The sequence below is a fragment of the Rosa rugosa genome, chromosome 1 (assembly GCF_958449725.1).
Source record: "Rosa rugosa chromosome 1, drRosRugo1.1, whole genome shotgun sequence".
Lineage (NCBI taxonomy): Eukaryota > Viridiplantae > Streptophyta > Magnoliopsida > Rosales > Rosaceae > Rosa > Rosa rugosa.
In genome coordinates this window covers 61,125,945-61,148,379 of record NC_084820.1, presented here as the reverse complement: position 1 = coordinate 61,148,379, position 22,435 = coordinate 61,125,945, and the positions used below count along the sequence as shown (strand labels likewise).

At 38.7% G+C, this 22,435-nt stretch overlaps 2 protein-coding genes across 4 annotated transcripts; one reads left to right on the top strand and one right to left on the bottom strand.

Annotated features, from left to right (window-relative positions):
- Positions 1–6,467: 6,467 nt before the first annotated feature.
- On the top strand, positions 6,468–12,154 carry LOC133725889 (zinc finger CCCH domain-containing protein 18). 3 transcript variants are annotated; one of them, XR_009854587.1, is made up of 9 exons: positions 6,474–7,071; positions 8,170–9,091; positions 9,169–9,336; positions 9,430–9,609; positions 10,017–10,093; positions 10,246–10,419; positions 10,525–10,654; positions 10,780–11,352; positions 11,980–12,154. XR_009854587.1 is itself a non-coding variant. In XM_062153289.1 (8 exons), the coding sequence occupies exons 2-8, from the start codon at positions 8,184–8,186 to the stop codon at positions 10,835–10,837; spliced, it is 1,695 nt and encodes a 564-aa protein (XP_062009273.1). In that variant the 5' UTR covers positions 6,474–7,071; positions 8,170–8,183; the 3' UTR covers positions 10,838–11,616. The 3 variants fall into 3 exon arrangements, 2 of the variants coding, with proteins under 2 accessions (XP_062009274.1, XP_062009273.1); XM_062153289.1 differs by lacking the exon at positions 11,980–12,154 and having other exon boundaries at positions 10,780–11,616; XM_062153290.1 differs by lacking the exons at positions 10,780–11,352; positions 11,980–12,154 and having other exon boundaries at positions 6,468–7,071; positions 10,508–10,646.
- Positions 12,155–17,416: 5,262 nt separating this feature from the next.
- LOC133725888 (uncharacterized) lies at positions 17,417–20,137 on the bottom strand. Its single transcript, XM_062153288.1, has 5 exons — positions 18,974–20,137; positions 18,727–18,797; positions 18,531–18,611; positions 18,208–18,251; positions 17,417–17,663 (listed from the first exon to the last, which is right to left on the bottom strand). The coding sequence occupies exons 1-5, from the start codon at positions 19,011–19,013 to the stop codon at positions 17,564–17,566; spliced, it is 336 nt and encodes a 111-aa protein (XP_062009272.1). The 5' UTR covers positions 19,014–20,137; the 3' UTR covers positions 17,417–17,563.
- Positions 20,138–22,435: the final 2,298 nt, after the last annotated feature.

Sequence of the window (22,435 nt, the reverse complement as noted above, 5' to 3'; positions counted from 1 at the left end):
ATATATAGCTGGGAATTACTAACAAAATGTTTGTAAAGTTGATTCATTTGGACGGTCTAAATTTGATTATGGTCTTAGTGTAGATACTATATGCTAATCAATGATTGCAATGGTTTTAATATCAATTTAGTGGGGTTTACTGGATAGTCTGGATTAGAACAAATACGAAATAAAGCTGAGAGAACGTCAGCCTGGTTTGTTTTTAAAACTGTTTGCCTGATCATGAAAAGGGTGTCAAAATCACATTCCTTGATCTGTTAATAATTATATAAGCCATTAGGGCATTAGGTATACATGTACTTATCACCCTTGATATATTATTCTCGGGTCTTTATTAGGATCAGGTCAAATCTCTCTTATTCACAAACTTGTGTATCATGTTAAGTAATTTCTCTAAATATGGATTTTCAACGGTCAAATATATTAGACTAGATAACGATCCATTTTAACGATTGAGAATTTACACATGTCCAGTATCATATCAGCTAAAATGACACTAATTAAGCTTAGCTATAGCTTCCATCCCCAACAATATATCTACATGCGTGTGTGTGTGGGATTTTTAGTTAACTTTAAACCATACAACTAGGGCTGGATTTGGTACGGTTACCGTTTTTTTTCAGCTGAGCCGAATACCAACCGAAACACATCGGTATATTGAAAACCGATACCACTACCGTACCGGAAAAGTCGGTAACCGTAAAGATCGGTTACCAATATTACGGTCGGTTTTGTCTCGGTTAGGGCCCAACCGAAGAGGATGATTGGGCCTAATATTGATAAACATTTACATAGTCCAATCACCCATTCTGGGCTGTTTTTAGACCATCTTTCCTGTTCAGTTTTTACCAAATACATAAAAGCTATTACATACATACTTAACTCTACAATTTCCTGAATAATACATCTTCATCAAGTGTATGTCACGTTGTCTAAAGGTTATTGAATATTACAGAACCTCAAATTGAAATAAACAATGAATATTACAGAACCTCAAATTGAAATAAACAAAAAGCTGCAAGTGATTAGAGTGTTCCAAAGACTAAACAAACAAAACAAAAAACACAGCAGCTGCATCCAAATCTTCAAGTAGACTCCAAAGACTTGACCAAAAAATGCACAGCAGCTATATCTTCGATCTGGATGTTTGCACCATCCAAATCTTCAAGCAGTACTTGTCGTAGACGAGTTCGCACCTCCCAAATTAAGCGCAGCAGTTTCTTCAATGTTAAAACCACAAAAAAAAATACAAATAGCCAAGTCAATATAGAAATAAGTTGATGTATTAATAAACAAAAATTTCAAGTAAGCTAATATTTCCAGATTATACCTTTCTGCAGTTCTTCTAGATCCTTATACAAGGACATCTCATCCATTGTTGGTTCTGAATAGAAATTAGGCTGCTCAGCTCTCAACCAATCACTAGTGCAAACTAGTGCCTCAACCATTTGAGGAGTGAGTGAACTCCTAAAGGGATCAACTACCCTTTTTCCCAAGCTAAATGCATTCTCACTTGCCACAGTAGAGCAAGGAATTGCAAAAATGTCTTTAGCAAGCTTGGAAAGAATAGGATATGCAACTGCATTGACCCTCCACCATTGTGAAACATCAAACCCTTTGACTAAAGGATTGACATATCTATCTGCAAGGTACTTGTCAACCTCATTGGATATCATTTCATGTTCATTTTCGAGTCTTTCTTGCATGAGATCAGCAAGTATCTCAGCTTGTCCATCTTCTAGATCATCAAACTCAATCCCCTCCATTACTGCAACACCATCTTGGGGGTTTGGTTGACTTAAACCTCCGTCACAGCCCTTATACTCATCATACATTCTCAACAAAATGTTCTTCAAGTCCCTAGTTATCTTCTCAATGGTGCCAACTCTGACTCCCACCCTTAAAAATGCTGCTTTCTGATATTGCAGTTTCCAGCGAGGGTCTAGGACATTTGCAATCACCATGATTTGATTCATGGTTTCAAAGCTGCCCCAATATTTGTTGAATTTTGCTTTCATCCCCACTGCCACCCTCTGCAAAACCTCATCAGAATTATCATTTGCCTTCTTATCAATCTCTGTTTGAAGGCCGATCATCTCTTTGAACTGCAAGTTTGCAGTAACTGATTTCCAAGCACTCAATTTGAGTGTTGTCTCGTAAAACTTTTTGAGGAAATGCACTAAAGCTTGAGCATTTCTCCAATCTGCCTCTACGGGAGGGCCTGTCCTCTTCCTACCTTTGGTATCTTTCTCCTCAAAATAATGCCTAAACTGCACATCTTCATCACCCATCCTATCAAACACTTTCTCATATTTTAATGCCGCAGCAAGCATTAAATAAGTGCTATTCCACGTAGTGATCACATCTAGGGGAACATTCGCATTCTTATTCAAGTGCTCAAGAACAGAAAACTCCCTAAACTTGTCTAATCTACTTGAACTTGACCTAATAAACTTTACACAGTGCCAAATTGCATCAATCCCATTCTGTAATTCTTTGATTCCATCCTTGACAATCAAATTGATGATGTGACATGCACATCGAAGGTGCAAGAAGTCCCCATCAAAGCTTAAAGTGTTCATGTTCCTCAGCCTTCTTTTCATGTAGACAGCTGCTTGGTCATTTGCACTAGCATTGTCCACTGTGATAGTGAACACCTTATTGATATCCCATTCCCTCAAACACTGCTCCAGTACCCTCCCTATATCTTCCCCTTTGTGACTGGTAATTGAACAAAAGTTAATAATCCTTTTGTGCAATTTCCAGTCGCTGTCCAAGAAATGGGCAGTGACCACCATGTAGTTAATGTTCTGAATTGATGTCCAAGTGTCAGTGGTCACACTAACTCTCTTTGCATGCTGTGCAAAGATCGACATCATCTTTCCCTTCTCAGATAGGTACAATTCCCACACTCCCTTGGCCACTAACTTTCTACTTGGTTGAATCCACTGTGGCTGAGCTTCTAGCATAAATGCTTTAAAGCCAAAACCCTCCACATGCCTAAAAGGAAGTTCATCCCTTATGATCATCTTGTGCAGCTTCTCATCTATCCTACCTTGATTAAATCTGTGATATTGTGGAGCCCCGAAAACATTATCCCTAGATAATATGGTCTGCCCTTTCTCGATTGGTTTCTCAAATAGAGGGTTAACCTTGCAGTTTCTTCCATGTGACCAACAAGAACTGGTTCCATTCTTTGAACTTAACGCAGGAACTACTGCTTTACAGTAGTTGCATTGTGCATTACTAGGGTCAGGCTTGCCATCAGGGAGCAAAGGCCTTGTAAAACACTCCCATACTCGACTCTGTTTCCTACCCTTTGTGGTCTTATCTACTCCTTTTCTTTTCCCCAGCCCCGCAGTAGCTTCCACCAATTCAGGATCTGGATTTGGTGTTTCAGTTGGGGTTGTAGTGGGAACTAAGTTAGGTGTTTCAGTTGGGGTACTATTATCTATTGGTGGTAAGTTACCTACTGGTGGTAAAGGGTTTTGGTTATCATTTGGGGAAACACTAACAGATTGATAACTTCCAGTAACCATGTTTGAAGTTATGGAAGGAGATGAACAACAATTACTTCCTGACCTACTTCTAGAAGCCATGGTCTACAATGACAAAAGATAGGTTCAGTTTTGACAAAAGATAGCTTAAATGGCAACATACAATTAAAAGCAACAGATGCGTTTCATACTTTCAAAGTTTTGCAATCATGTTCAATTTATACTTAAAAGTTAAAACTTTAAAAGCAACATACAATTAAAAGCAACACCTTCATACTTTGCAATCATGTTCAGTTTATACTTAAAAACAACATACAATTAAAAGCAACAGTTTCATACTTTGCAATCATGTTCAGTTTATAGTTATACACACAGAAAGTCACAAAATAATTAATAAGAGAACAAGCAGAAACTTGGTTCACACAGAAACTCTCAAAGTCACATACTAATTAATAAGAGTACAAGCAGAATAGAAACTTCATGTTCAAATAATCATAAACACCCATACACAAAGTCACAAGCAGATAATCATAAACACCCATACACAAAGTCACAAGCAGATAATCATAAACACCCATATACAAAGTCACAAAGTTCAAAGAATCAAAACCCAACCAAGCACACACAAGTTTAGACGTTTAGTTACCTAATCAAAGACCTCGATCACCTCCCTGCCTCAGGATAAACTGATAAAGCCTCAACTAAAATCCATGGTCAATACCTTCAAGCTTCAAAGGACTTTCCTACCAAAACACATATGAACATATATGTTAGATAACCACGATCAATTTCAACCATGAAATTAACAAAATCAACAACAGATTCCTTTTTTTTCATACAAATTAGAGCAAAAGGAGTAACAAGAGTAAAAAACTAAAAGGAGATCGATTTTACCTAATTATTTGTGCTCGGAAACACCAATTGAACACCGTATAAGTCTATGAGCAACCACTTCAACCAAGCAAGTGAAGCAAGTGAAGCAACTGATCTAGGGTTGGTCGAACGATTTGGGGATTTCAAAAATCAAACTCAATCTGGGTTGAAGCTTATGTTGGTGAGGTTCGCATCAATGATCGATTGTTGTTTTTGGGATTGGATTGGGGCTGGGTTGGTTCTGAGAGGAAGAGAGAGGAACAGTCTAGGGTTCGTCGGACGATTTGGGGATTTCAAAAATCAAACTCAATCTGGGTTGAAGCTTATGTTGGTGAGGTTCGCATCAATGATCGATTGTTGTTTTTGGGATTGGATTGGGGCTGGGTTGGTTCTGAGAGGAAGAGAGAGGAACAGTCTAGGGTTCGTCGAACGATTTGGGGATTTCAAAAAGGAAACTCAATCTGGGTTGAAGCTTATGTTGGTGAGGTTCGCATCAATGAGCGATCTAATCGACTGTTGTTGGGATTGGATTGGGGCTGGGTTTGGTTCTGAGAGGAAGAGATCGAGAGGAAGAGAGGGTCGAGACTCGACAGAGAGAGAGGCTGCAAATGACCTAATCTGAGTGACCCCTGTTAGGTTAACCCAAACTCCATAGATCCAACGGCTATCATTCACATATCCTATAAATCAACGGCTTAAAACATATCTGGTATTAAAAATAAATAAAAAATAATACAAGTATATATGTACGGTTGGTACGGTAATACCGTATAATTGATATGTGTGTACCGATACCGAGCCGCGTACGCGTATACGGTACGGTAAACCGAACCGGATCTTCCGGTTACCATCTCAGTCGGCGCCGACGGCGGCGGTTCGGCCGGTTTTCGGCCGGTTCCGGCAGGTTCGGGAATTTCAGCCACTCCTACATACAACAATTAAAAAAAAAAAAAAAAAGGATTCAAGGGTGCGTGACAAGATTCTAAGGAAATTGCAATTGACTCGCATAATGAATGTAAAGTGGTTAAATGGATAGAAAAAAGAAGAATGCATGTTACATAGGTTATGGATAATGTTTGTGCAATTTGTAGCTCACTCATGCTTAACGCATTGTTTAGCTTAGGTTAAGTTTGTCTAGGCAGTAATGTTTTTTAATTAGTGTGAGCACCTCCTATTTTCTTTATGTTACTTCTCATATGCAGCTTACATAGGTACATACATTCTCATTTGACACACGTTTATGGTCGCACATGCTTAACAATCATGTGGCCGGATATACTTGTGTACCTATGCATATGTGAAAATGCGAGCGGATGTGTTCGTATACCAAAACCAAAATGTGTGCGACCACAATTTATCAGACCACTTTCGATTAATGAGTTTTTTAAACATGTTGTTCAACACAACATGATTGTTAACATTAATATATTTCTAAAAATGAAAATCAAATCCCACAATAAATTAAATTAAAATGCATTTTAACAACCATGATTTTTTTTGAATTCAACAACAACCATGATTATTGAACAAACTTATACAAAAAAGGAAAATCCGAAACTATTCTTCTTTAATCGAAAATTTTCTTTTATATGTAACCAAAATTTTTTCTCTTTTTCTTTTATAAAGCTCAGAAGGAAACATTCAAGTTCAACCACCAATCACGGAGAACCGAACCGAGTCCCCTCTACCCTAGACCCCCATTGCCAGATAGGATTTGCGGGTACGGATTGGTCATGGGTCCCAAACCTCTCAAAAAAGAAATATATATTTTTAATATCCTAAAGTACACCAGCAACTTGCGGTTGCAATTCTCTGTGTCTCCCCCCTGCAGGAAAAAAACCGCTACTCGCTGCAACCGCCACGTGGCGGCCATGCATATGCCACCTTAGATTTTGCGCCCAGAACAGCCACCCCAAACTTCTAGAACAAATCGCAACCGCTCATCTCGTTCCGCGTGGGCCCCATCCCCCTCCCCACTGCATGTCAAACCGAAACGACTGGTCCAACGATTTCACATAGGAATTTACAAAATTGAATTTTTGTTTAAAAAGAAAAAAAAAGGTTACTGCTTGTTCTTGATGTTGTTGAGTAGAAAGAAACAGATAACTGGGTATGACTGATTCAAAAATAAAAGGTGGAGGCTGTTTCGAAAATCCAGGCTCAGTTTCCATAAATTTCTGTAACCACAAAGTACACCCTGTAATTTTGAATAAACCGTAGGTCAGCAAAACAGGGAAACAAACAAAGAGACCACAAGGATAAGAGTGACAGAGAGTGAGAGACAGAGCGGAGTGGATTATTACCCTTTTTAAATAAAATTTAATTTAGTTTAATCACCTTTTATTATAGTGATTTTGAGTGAGTGTTTTGTATATATATTTATGCAAGTTGGTGTGTGAGTTTGATTTTGAACTAAAGACAAGGGCGCTCTCTTCTTCTTCTTCTTCTTCTCCTCTAAATTAAAGCTCTCTATCCTTTCTGTCATTTTGCTTTTTTGTTTGTTTGAGAGAGAAAATGTGTCTTCTTTTCTGTTTGAGAGAATTGGGATATAAGAGGAGGAGGAGATAAAATTATAAAAACAGCAAAACAAAAAACAGAGAGAGGGGGGAAGCAATCATGGGTATGGAGGAGTTTGAAGGGTTGGATTGTTGGCTCCTTTGACTTTGGCTTCATATTCTTCTTCTGGCTCTGAAAACTAGAGGTGTGTTGTGTGTCAGATCTTTGCCCATGTTGTTTCTTATACTCCTTTTTTGTGCTTAATTGTGACCAAAGGTTTGGTCTTGACTGTGATTTCTGAGTTCAGAAATGGTTGGGAACTCTGAAGACATGTACTTTTGTTTGTGTTGCTTCAACTGCTTGTAGTTGTTTGTGTTTCTGTTTTGCCTCAGAGGTTTGTGTCTGATTTTATTATAGAGGTTAATTAAAAATGAAAACACTATTTCTTTTTTCTCTGTTCGCTGATCTTAGACATGTGTTTGTTCTGGCAAATGTTGTAAACAAGCGGCTGTGTTTATGACCAGATGGTGGTGTTTCACTAAAGTTCTGTAATTTTTCTTGATGAAATGAAAGTGTTTTTATTTCCTTTTTTTTTTTTTTCTTTTTCTTTTTAGAGAAAAATTAAAATGGTTCAGCTTTCTGAAGAATTGTTTCCCAGGGAAGAATATGTCTTCTGGTTTTCATTTGCCCTTGAAATATGACCAAAATTCACCGGAATCGTTTTCTGTTTTCCAAAAATTAAAACCCCTCTATCTGTCTCTCTCTTAAAAGAAATTTATTTTAAGCAGGTCACAGTTTTTTAGTTGTTAATGTATTTCTTTATTGTTGTGCTGATGCTTCTGTATTTTTCTTTTTGGCTGGTACTGCTGCTTATATTCTAGATTGTGATGAGTTTGCTGCTTTTCTTTTTGTTGGGAGTTATATTCATCTACCTATTTTTGGTTCAAATGTCATTGAATTTCTTCATCTTCTGAGCTCTGACCATGGAGTTGCAGAATTTTTATTTTTATAGACTATGCATGTGGTACCCTTTCTGAAGATAATTTTTAACCAGAAATAGCCTTCTGAACTGGTGCTAAAAAGATTACATGAATTTATTCGTGTTGGTTCATTGCTTCACTAGATCCGCATCATTTTCGATTTATTTTGATAAGGAAATTTATCTTCTTTTACCTCATTAATCCCTATTTGGAACAGAGCTGGATTACTTTACTTATTTACTTTATATATACATAGTTTGGTATTAGGCTATTCCTCCCTTTATTGTAATATATGTACCTTCGGTTGTACTTGTGCTATTCAGGGTTGCGATCTGAAATGGATTTTTCAGAGTCCACAAAAGTAGTGTACAATAGGATCCAGAAGCTAGAGCCTGAAAATGTCTCTAAGATAATTGGCTATCTTCTGTTGCAAGACAATGGGGAGCGTGACATGATCCGGCTGGCTTTCAGCCCCGATAATTTGATCCAGTCTTTGATTAATAAGGCGAAAACCGAGCTATGCAAACATGCAGTGTCGTCTCCAATCTCACCTTCTCAGGTGAACCAAGTGGCTGTCTCGGACCTGCCTTTGCAATTCACTCCCTACTCTCCGAGTTTAACAAGACCGATTTCATGTCCCACAACTCTTGGAGCAGCAAATCCATTTAGTAGGGAGGCCCAAGTGCCTGGTGATCAGCAACCACTGCAAGCTGTAGACTTTATTCCACCAGGGTACTCAGATTCAGCTGCTGAAGATTATTGCCTCCAGAGTCAACAAATGCAGTTTCTGCCAGACTTTTCAAGCAATTTCTGCTATCATGAACCTGCATTGGGCGTGAGGAGTCGAAGGTCTCCGAGCTTGCCTGAGTTTCCTCTTAAGGTTTGCCATTACTTCAGTAAGGGCTTTTGCAAGCATGGAAACAACTGCAGATACTTCCATGGCCACCCCATGCCAGAGAGCTTTTCACAGTTTTTCTGCCCAAATTCAAATGTGCTTCAAAGCGATGACCATGTCGTCTCTCCTGGCTCCCTTGAGAAGCTAGAGTATGAAATAATTGAGCTTCTGAAATCTCGAAGAGGGTTCCCAATATCTATTGCCTCTTTGCCAATGATGTATTATGAGAAATATGGGAGGACTCTTCAGGCCGAGGGGTACCTCACTGAGAGCCAGAGACATGGTAAGGCTGGCTATAGCCTCACAAAGCTTCTTGCTAGATTGAAAAACAGCATTCGTCTCATTGATCGGTAACACTTCGTTACTTTAGTAATATATAAACACAGATCATATTTGCTTGAAGCTTGACTACAGTTGTGTTATATAGGCCTCATGGACAGCACTCGGTTATATTGGCTGAAGATATTCCAAAATACTTGGAGTATACTGGCGAGAAAACTGAACCTGGTGGAATTATCGCTGGTTCTCGACAGATTTATCTCACTTTTCCAGCTGAGAGTAATTTCACTGAGCAAGATGTTTCTAACTATTTCAAGTAAGGATGCCTAAGAATTGTTGTTGAAACTCTTATTTTGAATACTTTGTCTCTTGGTTTACAGACTTTGGATCTGTAATATTTGTTTTGTAGCAAATATGGACCAGTTCAAGATGTGCGCATCCCATGCCAGCAGAAGAGGATGTTTGGGTTTGTCACCTTTCTTTATGCAGACACGGTGAGACATATTTTGTCAAAAGGGAATCCTCATTTTGTATGCGGGGCTCGAGTTCTGGTGAAACCTTACAGGGAAAAGTCTAGGCTTGTTGACAGGTAATGATTTTCTAATTTGTTTGAAGTCAAAGCAATGTTTTGATCTACCACTGTGCTTTGATCCTTGCAGTATTGGTCGTTCTTGGCCTCTTTCCCTTCTAGTATCATCTTATTGACTCATGTATCATGTTAAGTAGGTTCTAAGCTATATTCTTACAGGTGACAACAGCTGCTAGCATATCTAAACTTTTCCTAGTAGGAATGCTCTTGTTGCATTATGAATTATCTATAAGCATTCAAGAGTTAGCTATCAGTCATGACCATGCAGGAAGTGTTTGCTTACAAACTTTGTGTGTATTCAGTTTTCTTGCACATTTTGTGGGAGGTTTTCATTTCCATGTCTCATCCTTTTGTGGTTTTCAACTAGTTTATAAAGTTCTAAAGTTTCAAGCTAACTATATATACAGGAAGTTTTCAGACAAGATGCAGCATTCTCCATGCTACAATTCACATTACATTGATGCGGATGCAGAGCTTCACTCAAGTAAGCAAAGTCTTCATAAATGCAGTAATTGTCTACTTTTGCTACTCTACTTTTGCTATAGAGTTGCAACGAGATTACTCAAGTAATCTACTTTTGCCTTTGATTTGCAGAAAGATCACCTTTACCTAATAATCTATTCTTGTTTCTTACAGTGCCAAGAGTTTGTGACAGTTCAAGATTGCTAAGAAAGCAATTCATAGAAGAGCATGAGCAGGCATTTGAGTGTGAGAGAAGACGTCGCTCAGAAATGCACTTAGCAGCCAAGCCCTTGTCCCATCATCATCTCTATTATGGCTACTCCATGGATGAATTCAATCATCCAGAAGGTATGTCAATCTCATAAAACTAGAAGGGTACAAACAACTTTGTTTTTTTTTTTTTTTTTTTCACTTCTCAGTTAATAATTTAATTTAGTTATTCAATGGATGTAGCTCATGCAGAACAAGCTGAGTTCGCATCTGCGAAGGAATTTAACATTTTGCTGGATGCTTGGAATAATGGTTCCACCAGTGAGGACAAAATTCGACACATAAACACTAATTACATTGACCACCAGGATAGGTATCTTACTTTCATATGCTTCTCAAGGTTGAAGTAGTCATAATATATTTACCATTCTTCTTTCTTTATCATCTGGGTTATTTTTTTAACCTCTCCTTTTTTCTTTTATTCTTGGTTCTTGGCAGCCAAGGTATTATCCTCCCAGAGAGCCCATTCGCATCTGCAATATCAACAGTTATATAAGGATTCAAACAAACAGTAATTATAGAGGTAGAGGTACCGGATTGCTAGACTAAGAGACTACTAATTCATGCTTTGGATACAACAGGAACGACCTTCATATTCTTCTATTTCATTTTCACTTTACCTCAACTTCATGGGTCTGTTCATTTAAATAGAGTTCGTTCATACCAACTGAAGAAGAGAGAGAGAGAAAAACAGTAGAAGTACTTCCATTCTCCCCTGATATGTGGAGGAGAAGAATTCCAAGGAAGAAAGATAGAGAAAGCTAATATGTCACAGGTTTTAAGCCTCTTTTTTTTTTCCTCATTACTTCTTTTAATGTAATCACAGAGGCTGCAAGTGAGACTAGAGGCCCTAGAGAGCTCTCGTGGGTTCTTTACTGAAATATAAGTAGTTTGCTTTTAGTTGAAGAAGAAAGTAAGTGGTAGTGAAAAATATGCAGGAAGTGCAGAGTAAAGAAGAATGGTGTAGTGCGATATCTGCAACACCAAGAAACAAATTTCAATAAATATGAAGTACGTCATACAAAGTTTCTATTTACCGTATTACATATTTAAAATGCTTATGCCATGCATTATGTGAATTGCTTTTATTCAAAAGATGTTGGTTTTCTAAACCTTTTGAAATAAAAGATAGAGTATTTCATTTAGGCCACAAGTAGTGGAATATCTAAAGGTGCCTGACTACTGCATTAGTGGTTTCTGTACCATTTTGTTGTCCAACTGTTACAATCCTTATTGTTATATGATCTTTACCTCATTTTGATGGGAGATTAAGAATTGCATGTCCTAAAAGTATGGGGCTTTGATGTTGGTGTTTTGATTTACTTTTCAGATTAAAGGACAAAACTGGGCCTGATTTAGATTTTATTTTAGATTTGTGGAGCCTATATGACCTTTCACTGTATGAGGGGGTAACAAAAGATACTGAACTTGGCGATTTGATATTATCCTAGTCATGATACAGCTAAGCTTTAGAAGCCAGATAGGGATTTATTTATTTATTATTTTTTTTTTTGGTAGAAAGCCAGATAGGGATTTAAGATTGTGAAAGATCTGATCTTTTAGGTGTTGTAGCATCACCTCAGCTACAAAAATTGTGTATAAATCCCTAATAACCTTCCTGTTGTAACATACATCTAGGTCTCATGTACATGTTACGGTAAAGATAGATTTGAGTTCAAGTGGCACAAGACCTTTGCTTGATCGTAGGGCGTATTCTACCCTTAATTGAATTCAGTCTATTGAAGCGTAACATAAAAAGCTCTTGTCATGTTCCATTTCTTTGGTTTGGAAGTATCAGAATGTTGTCTGTGAATTTTGCCATTTGATTAATTAAAGTTCAGTGCTGTTCGCCACTCCCTGAGTCCCTGAGGCCGAGGTCAAACCGTAATTCTAGGATTTGCAGTCCATTCATGTTCATTATGTTGCCTAGTCAAACAATGAATACATCAGTTTGAAGGGAGCAAGCAGAATTTCATACTCGATCAGTATCTGTACGACTGTACCCAACAGAACATAGGATTTTGTCAATGGCACTGATTAGTTCCACTAGGATTGACCCCAGTGGAAGTTGGATTGTTATCTTTTTTATAATTCTTTTTCTCATTTATAAACAAAAGAAAGCCCAAGCACCCATTAAAGCAAAGTAACCAGTACATTACCTTAAGTACTACTGCATGCACTAGACAAACTGCAAAAGCACAGCATTTCATTCCCAGGCAAGCAAAGATTTTATTCATGGCATTGCAATAAACTCGATCTAGGGGTTGAAACCATTCAATTACACACAAAAAACAAAGCGAAGAAAAAAGGCACCAATCTGGAAACTAATAATAAAGTGAGCAGTTGTACTTAAATACATGCATATATGTATATGCCTGCATTTCTCAAACATTATGGATCCAGTAACAAACTGCACAGAATGTCAATACCACTAGGAACTGGTTGTTTGTGGTCATTTTTAATTCTAGGAACTGGTGTCGGCCACCATGGGAGCACAAATGGGAAGGCTCCAAATGAATCCCGAAAACCAAGACCAGGGCATCGCTTCACTGTATTGTACTTTATCACTCCGGTCCTCATGTTGCCCTTGCCGAAGTATCCAGATTTGGAGATCACATAGAAGCAATCCTCATTGATTGAGTCCAAAGATAGCAGCCAAGGCCTCCCAGTATCGTGGTTGAGAGGTATGCACCGCCGTGTAGCAAGTGTAAAACACCATTTGCCTCCATCCGACGACTGATCATCATCTCCTAATTCCAACTCGCAAATCTCAAAGTCACTATCCCGAAACCACACGAGGCACATACACCTAGGCGAATCTTTTCGAACATAGGGTTTCCGAAAACTTGAAATTGAATGAAACGACAATACCCCCGATTGATGAGATCACTATAACTAGTATTACTGTCAAATGCCAAGGGATCCAACTCCATGATGCCACCTTCGCCTAACCAATACAACTTTCCATTGTACACAAGGCCTCCACTATTATTGTAAGAGTTTTTCTCAGTAATGTCGATACTGCAATATTCAATAGCTCTTTCCGGGCATAATACAACAAATTCTCTCCATTCACCGGTCTCAGAAAAAAAGATGTCCATGCAGAATCGGAACGAATTCTCTGGAAATTCATAAATTAGCACAACACGACACCTATACTCATTATCGAGGATCATAGTTCTACTAGTAGTATCATTTTGTTCTTTATAATAGGGTTCAGAGATGAATCCCACTTCTGCAACGTCAAGGTCGTCGTGGTGGGGAAGGGTGGGAGGAAGAGCAACCCGTTGCATGGTATGTAGATTGCAAATGTTGTAGTAATTATCCGGAAAGCACAAAACTAGGTCATTGTACGTCGCCAGTACTGTGCAACACCCTTTCCTTCCCAAATTGTGTTTCAAAGATTTAGGAAGCTCGGACATTATGGTAAAAGAATAGTATTTTTCACAGTCATAGTCTGTGAAAATCATACCACTTTCAAGGGGGGTTTTCATTTCACTTTGGAGGCATAAAAAACAAGTGACAAACTTAGGGTCCGAGATGAGAGTGTACCAACGCTTGGACAAACACTTGCTCCGAACAACAGAGTTACGAGGGAGTCGAACAAGGATTTCAAGTATTATTTCTTCAGGGAGATGAGGAAGTTTGTTGACCTTTGTTGATCTTGATGGTAGTCTTTTTACCTCTCATGGTGCTGGAAACTTGGAGAACCAGGGCCAGTCTTGAGATTTTTTTTTTGATGATTCTGAGATTCGAAGTAAAAATTACAAATTAATGACAAGTTTTTAGAATAATCAACGAAAAAAAAAAAAACAAGTAACAAAATTTCTAACATCCAAAATTTCAAAAATAAAGAACATCAAATATCTATTTTGATCTATACCTCAACCTGCATCATGGAATGTCAAAAAATATGTCTACTCACTGTAGAAGAATAGAAAAATAGAGAGGAGAAAGATTGAAAATGACAAATGATGCAAGTGAATTGAAGGAATTAATAACCATAAAAACCCCAAATTTAAAGAGAAATTTGTTTGATTTCAAAGTTTTGAAGAGAGTGAAATACTCTGCTTTAATGATGCATGACTTTTTACAGTTCTCGATGACTCGAAGAGTCGAAGAAGAAGAAAACACATAGCTAGTTTCGTCTAGACTTCTAAAATAAAAGATTTTTTTTTTTCACATTCCCTAGCATATATTGCTATTTGTATATATATATATATATATATATATATATATATATATATATTCCACTAAGGGATCCCTTTTTTTGGTCTTTTCTAGGGATAGGGCATTAGACCAACTTTTCAATCACATTTCGTCATCTCAACCGTTCAGTTTTTAGATCCTAATGTGTAGATCATTTCTGCAAATTTTCAGCCAAAATGGTAATCGTTAAGGTATCAAACTAGATTAAATCAATGGACGAACTAAATCTGTCAAACTTGAACCGTTCATACTTATAATCTTAAATCATCATTTTGAATGTCTTAACTATAATCAATTTGGCTGAAAATTTGCAGAAATGATCTACACATTAGGACCTAAAAACTGAACGGTTGAGATGCGAAAATATGATAGATTAGTTGGTCAAATGCCTTATCCCTAGAAAAGATAAAAAAAAAAAGGATCCCTCACTAGAAGAGCCCTATATATATATATATAACCTTATATTTAAAAAAATTGTGCCCTACCTTCCCTTGGGCCCTGGGCTGTCGCCAAGGCTGCCCTTGGGCAAGGGCGGGCCTGTGGAGAACTGACTGATAGCTAGGGTTGCAATCCAAAACAACCAAGGTTGGAGTTAGTTTTCAAATTGGATGAGCCGAATATGTTGATTTTTTTTTTTGTCAATGTAAACAGATTCTAGTGAAATCAAAATTTAGATAATTAGAAATTATGCCCTAGACGAGAACAGTGATCGGAAAAAAGAAGAAGAAGAGTTTAGAACGACACAAGAATCCGAACCAAAGAGAATTACAACCAGGAAAAAAAAAAAAAGGACCAGACATTAAAGAATTAGAACTAAACTGTAACTTGAAGAAAACAATATGAAAAAACAGAATTAAAGAATAAGATCTAACCTGGGATTAGTATGGAAGGATTGGAAGCCGATTGAAGAAGATTAGAACATTTTGTTTCGACTCTTTGGGGTTTAGGGGTTTTTGGGTCTGAGCTTAGGTCCAGTGGGCTAGGCTTGTGGACACCCGAAGTAACATTTCTTTGTTTCTGTTTTTTAACTGAACACCTAATAATTACACTATATTGTTACGTAAACAACTAAACAAGCTTAATACATTGTTGGGAAAATGCTCGTTTACCCAATTTTAGGCTAAAAATTGCCCACTTGCTCCACCAACTGTTTTTTAACCCCATTTACCCAAAACACTCTAAGGGATTATTTCCCCTTTACCCAATTAATTCTTTTTTCTTTTTTTTTGAGACTTTTTTGCCCTCTCCTTCTTTCTCACTTAGAGAGAGAAGTCACCTTCCACCTTGCTGTGCTCCGGTGACCAGTGGTCGGCGCGGTCTCCGGCGACCGGACTCCGGCGACCGGTGACGGAACTTCGGCGAACGGTGACCAGATTCCGGCGACCGGTGACCGGAATCCGGAATCCGGCTATTATTGCCCCCCAGTAATCATATTACTGCCCCCCAGTAATCATATTATTGCCTCCCAAAAATCATATTATTGCCGTCCAGTGAATTTTATGAACTCCAAAAACCAAAATGAATACACTACAGGAACAATTGATCAATTTATAATCATATTACTGCCCCCCAGTAATCATATTATTGCCCCCCAATACAAAGTCCAATGTTTCTACTGCCTCCCAATAGACCACCAAAAATGCACATTTTTGTAGGATTCACAGATAATTTGACTTTAATACACAGAAAACAACAGGTAACTTATTAAAACACCACACTATAGTGATCCCTGTCCCTCATATAAAAGTCTACTGGGGGCCAATAATGTGTCTACTGCCCCAGTAGACCATCAAACAAACCCCACAGTTACATTGCAATTCCCCTCCTTCCTCATTCTTGGGGTTCACAGTGTACAAAAAAAAAAAAAAAAGTGATATGGGCACCCAGAAATTGCTCTGGGCACCCACCGAGTGTGAGGCCGGTGCAGGATTGGTCGGATCGTCATCGTCTTCGTCGAGATGGGAAGAGTTGGCGAAACAAGGTTAATGGGACCGGACCACCGACCTCAACCTCAATCACCGTACCTCTTCGTCGCCGTGGGTTCCCCAGTTAAGACCCGGCCAAGATCCGGATCGAGAAACAGAGACTAGATGGCCCAGAATCCGCCGGATCGATTGAGTTGTTGGCCCGAATCCGAAGGTGGAGCGCCTGAGCAGCCATGGCAGAGAGAGAGAGAGTCTGGGGGAGAGAGAGTATGGTTCGAGTGACGGCGGCGCTCGGAGGTTGAGGTCGAATCCGGATGCAGTGCTCCTATCTTCTCTGATGGAGGTGGAGACTTGATGGAGGTGGTGGCCCGAAGCTGCCGGAGCAACCATGGCACAGAGAGATAGAGAGAGAGAGAGAGCGAAGCCGGATGTGGGGCGCGGCAGAGAGAGAGAGTGTGTGAGAGAGAGTCTGAGAGGATAGAGTTTAATAGGGGGCAAAACTGTCACTATAGGTTAGATTGGGTAAATGAGGTCAAAAAACTCTTGGTGGAGTAAGTGGGCAATTTTTGGGCTAAAATTGGGTAAGTGGTCACGACCCCTTTATCATAAATTGGTTTTATCAAACAAATGATAAATCAAGACTACAAGTATTATATAGGCCTTTTTCAATGATTTGAAACCATATGGTTAAAATTCAATTTCACTGCCTAAAAAAGTCATTCTTTAAAATTTCTCTTTTTTTTTGTCGCACAAATAAAATAGAACATCACGAATGATCTTTGCTCTTAATATAACATCGTCTTCCCATTAAAAAACGAAAACATCCAGTTATTTATATATGAATTTTGTGGGCTTTCATTTCCACTACACATGAAAATTGAAAAGAATTCTACAAGTTTGTAACACAAGACTAATTGACTACCTGTAGTGACAGAACCGAATAACACTTAAAAGAGCACACGGTCATCAATTTAACATAAACCGGGAATTGACATTTATGGTTTCAAATTCAGTAAAAAAGCACAATGTGTTCACTAAGATAAGTAGATAACATTGTGTTGTACAGGGACTCGGAGAAGCTGGAGTTCTTAGAATAGTAAGCTAGCCCAAGCAGCGATGAAAGCAACGCCACCAAAAGGAGCCAATCTATTGTACTTCCTATCTTCGAGTAATGCCACAGTATAACACCTGAAAAACAAAAAAAGGAAAAAAAAAATAACAAAGGTATATCAATCAAGACCACTTCTGATATAAGGTCAACACGAAAATGATAATTAGTATAAGGACTCCAGTGAATATTGTTCCCTCAAAGCAAACTGGACTTTTAAATATACCACATAAGAAAAGGATTCATTGTCATGAAACAAGATACAGCCACCCAACAATTACAACTGCATGTATCCTTGTGTCATTAAATTGACAATTTCTGAGGCACTTATCAGTTTAACCATACCAACAGACAACTCTTGCATTAATAATCTAAAGATCTGTCCCTCAGAAGAGTAAAATACACTTTGCAAAACCTAACATTTTGACTTCTTTGCTTCCTAACAAGTGAGTGCTTTTACCCAATTTGCAAAACCTTTCAAATTTAGACTTAAGGAGCTTCAGAGTTTTCAAGTAACTTGAACTCCAGAATAATCTAACATGAAAATCTACTGCTTTGCAAACAAAATTAAAAGTTGAAACCATCCAACTTGTTAAAAAGGAGGCACAGAAGAATAGCACTTACGTCCCCGAGAATGCGAGTATACCGGTAGTTAAAAGGCCTCCAAACTGAAAAACAATGACAGAATTAGCAAAGACCAGTAGACTACCTAATATCCACCAACATAACAAAGTATGAACTGTGCCTGATCTGCATCACATTAACAATTGTCCTTACAAAAGCAAATCAATTTTACAGCTCCAAAATTCTATTATTGCTTAAATTTACTTCATAGCAGCAAGAAAAACACTAGCACAATAGAAGAGCTACAAAAATATGCTTCCGAAATGCTAAAAAACCAAAAAAAGGTAGCTGAAAATCGATAAAGGTTTCAACTTTGAACTCACAATATTGGGGTTTTTTGTGAGAGGGGCAGCAAGCAGAGCTGCTGTGTGAACCAAATGGTACAGAGAAGCCGTTTGCCAAACCTACCCATGATCAATCAAATGCATAAACTTCAAGAACTCAGATACCAAACAATCAAACATAATGACTGAAATGTACCAAAAATCAAATGGGCAAAGACTAAAACAGAAAATATACCTCTTTGTAAGCTGGGTTTTGGGGTTTAAAGCCATGGGCACCGTATGCGCCCAACCCAAGAGCTGCCATTCCTGTATATCACAAAATCACAAATTGGGTTTTCTCAGATTGATACAAAATCACCAGCCAAACACAATTTGAAACAAAAGTCTTCACACAACTACATCTAAACAGATATATGACATTTGTGATCAAAAAGAGAATAAAAATGATATCTTTTCTTGTATGAGAGAAGATGAGGTAGTACCAGAGACTGCAGCTACTTTGTGCCATAATATAGGATTCATTGCTGTTTCTTCCCTTGCTTGGTTTCCTTTCGGTCTCTCTCACCTTCTTCTCGGCCTCCGGCGGTGGTTGATTCGTTATATTATATGTGTTCTAGAACGACGGAGTCGGTGCAAGTTTGTGTAGGTGATATTTTCTCTCTCTCTCTCTTTTTTTTTAATTAATTTGGTTTGGGAATGTGTTACTAGTTTCCAATTTGGAAGAATAAAACCAAAAGAACACAAATAAAAATGGACACTCTTATGCCAAGGAAAACACATTTGCATGAGCATCAACACTTCATGATAAGCCTTCGGGAGCGAGAGAGAAAACCCTAGGGGCAGCGGCAGTCTTCGTCAGAATAGATCACTCTCGTCCGGTGGCGACCCCGGCATCTTGGCCGGCCTTTGGCCTCGCCGACGCCGCGCAGTCTGCTGCCGGACGGGGATGACAGGAATCGTTTTTGAGGAGCTCCTTTCGAGGGGTTTTGCTTGAGGTTTTTTGCAGGTTGGCTCGGGCTGCAGGCTGGGCTTGAAATCTCTATATGCGGTGGCTATGTAGGAGGAATCAGGACCTCGATTTGCTGCTGGATCAACGACCTATCGGGAAGGGTTCACTTTCTGTGGCGGCGTGGATTGCAAGCGGTTGGATTGGGGCGCGTCGTGGTGATGCTAAGTGTGGCGGCGTGTTTCCAGGTGATCTGGGCTGTGGCGAAGGTTTTGTCGCAGCGGGATCTTGGCGGAGCAGGCGTAGCGCTGATACTGTTTCAATGGCCAGGCGGGTGTGGAGATGAAGGTTGGGCCTGGACCCGGTCAGGCTTGCAGGGCTTTTTGCATGGGCCTATTTGGATCTGCCTTGTACAAAATAAGTTGGGCTAGGGTTTTTGCCCTCGGCCCATCCCTATGTTAATTAGGTGTCTAATTACAGTAATTTCCTTTGTTTTAGGAACCTAGGCACTCTTGTGCACCCTATGTCTCTTTAGCATCTCTGGAGTAGTACCGAAGGAGGTTATTCGCTATATCTACGTATTTGATTGTACAATGAGTAGGACTATATGTACGTACCACTGTGGGTACTACCACTAACTTCTTGTCTGTCTGTATATGGCAACGGCAGGGTATGTAACGGCCTATTCTGGCTTGGAACGACTATATATTCTAAGGGCAACTCCAACCATGAGCTCTATCTGGGGGTGCTATTTTCATTTTAGCACCCCCTTAGTGCACTATTCATGTATCCATCAATTCTCATCTCCAACCATGAGTTCTATTTGGAGGTGCTATTTTAACTATTCCTGACTAAAATATAATATGAGTATAATTTGAATGAATATTATATTAAAAATATGTTAATTTAATTAAATAAGGTAAGAAAAAATCATTTAACAATTTATCATAATATTTAATAATTATTCTTATTATTTAATGAATAAAAAAATGTTTAATTTTTTTTATTAGTGTCGGCATATACGGTGTGAGGAAATAGAAAAAAATGGGTTGGTATTTATAGAATTTCATATAATTTACTGTTCTAACGGGTATATTATTTTCCCTCAAATTTCTGATATTTTTTTAATTTTTTTTGGAACAAAATGGAATTAATAAGCCTTGAATTAACCAGAGCCATTGATCTCTTTTTAACATCAAATCTGAGCCATCAGATTTGAGATATATGATTTCAGTAAAAAAAAAAAAAAAAAAAAGGAAAACATCAGACCGTCCATTTTCAAAATGGAGTGATCTGAGCCGTACATTATCAGACCGTTGTGTGTCCCAACGGTCGGTTTCCGACAGGCCGAAGCTGGTGGGGCCCAGTGGAGCAGACCACAGCAGGCGTATTACCTCTCCCCAGCGCGAGTTGGCGCGTTTCTTCGCTTCCTCGTTTCACCCTGACGCGCGTGCTGCCCAGCTCTCCTTCCGGCGCGTCAGTCGAGCTTCTGGGCTGGGCTGGAATTTGGAGTGGTCCCGGGACACTGTTCCAAGTCCTGGTCTTGGTTTTGTCACATATTTGAGACTGGAAATGGCTCCAAGTCTCATAATTATAGGACTAGATCCACCAAAAATTATGGGTTGGAGATGATGAGTTCTATAAAAATCCCAAAACTGATTTTGAACCCTAAAGGTTGGAGTTGCCCTAATGGCTATGCCTTCATTCAAAAAAAAAAAAAAAAAAGGAAAACACATTTGCCACATAATAGAAATTCACATACGTATCCCAACAAAATATTTGTTGGGAAATTCTCCTATTAAAAAGAAACTAAAGGGATGTACATTTGAAAATGAAGAATCCGTCATTGAATGACAATACAAAATATAAAAGGGACGGATTCTGGCATTTAGGGTGCAACACTCCACCGCTTTGTTAGGCTCTTCCACAATCTCGTTTCATGATTAGGCTCTCTCATTTGCTCACCGCTAAAAGGTAAAAGTTCATAAATGGAAGAGAAAGATTAGAAGGGCTAGTTTCATCTCCAACTTCTTCAATTATATTCTCTCTTTATTAGTTGATATTACATTTCTAACTTTATTATAACATGTATATTGTGAATTTGATTTTCTATTATTGGGTTAAAAAAAAAAAAGACAACTTCTCTCTCTATCTCTGAGTTCCAAATCGCCTTTGAACCCTAGCCAGCTTCCAAGCGTTGCTCGTTCGGCGATAGCCAGCATTTGTGTCGTTGCTGTTGCCGGACAGGGATGGTTTCTAAGGCCTTGTTTTTGGTTTCTCTGGTTTGTTTTTTGCTTAGAGTTTGACGGCATCAGTGTTGGATTCTGGCTTGGTGTTGTGCTGAAGCATGGAGTTCGACGATGGCGTGGCGGCGATAGTAGCAGCAATTCAAGGGACGCCTAGGTGGCAATGGCCGCATCGGCAACATGGTTTTCAGTTGGTGGCTTGGTGCGTTGGGAATCTATGTCCTTTGGTTTGGGTCTTCTCCTGCACGAGTTTGCTAATGGATCCGATGCTGGGGTTCCTCATGGCGTTGGTTTGTAGGATCGCGCCGAGTTGTGCTACGTTTGGCGGATTAGCATAGTGCGACACATGTTTGGTTAGGGCTGGATGCTGTTAGGCTTGGGCTAGGGCAAACTTTTTTAGCCCTTATGCTGCGGCCTCTATTTAGCTTTAGTTTTTTGTATTCTAATAATTCCATATTTTTCTAAGGATCTATGCTTGTTAGTCCTTAATAAGCGCTAATGAGTGTAGTACTGTGCCTATGTGTTGTGTCTTAGTTTTATCTATAGGCTCGCTTTTATTAGTGAGCACTAGATGTATAATGAGTAGTCTATCCCTATGTATCATCGTGGTAGCTAGCCATACAACCTCTTGTCTGTTTAGTTTATGACTTAATGGTAGCGGAGGGATATGTATGTAATGACCATTTTAGCTTGAGTATTAATGACAATCATTTATTGATTGATAAAAAAATAAAATAAAATAAAATAAAATT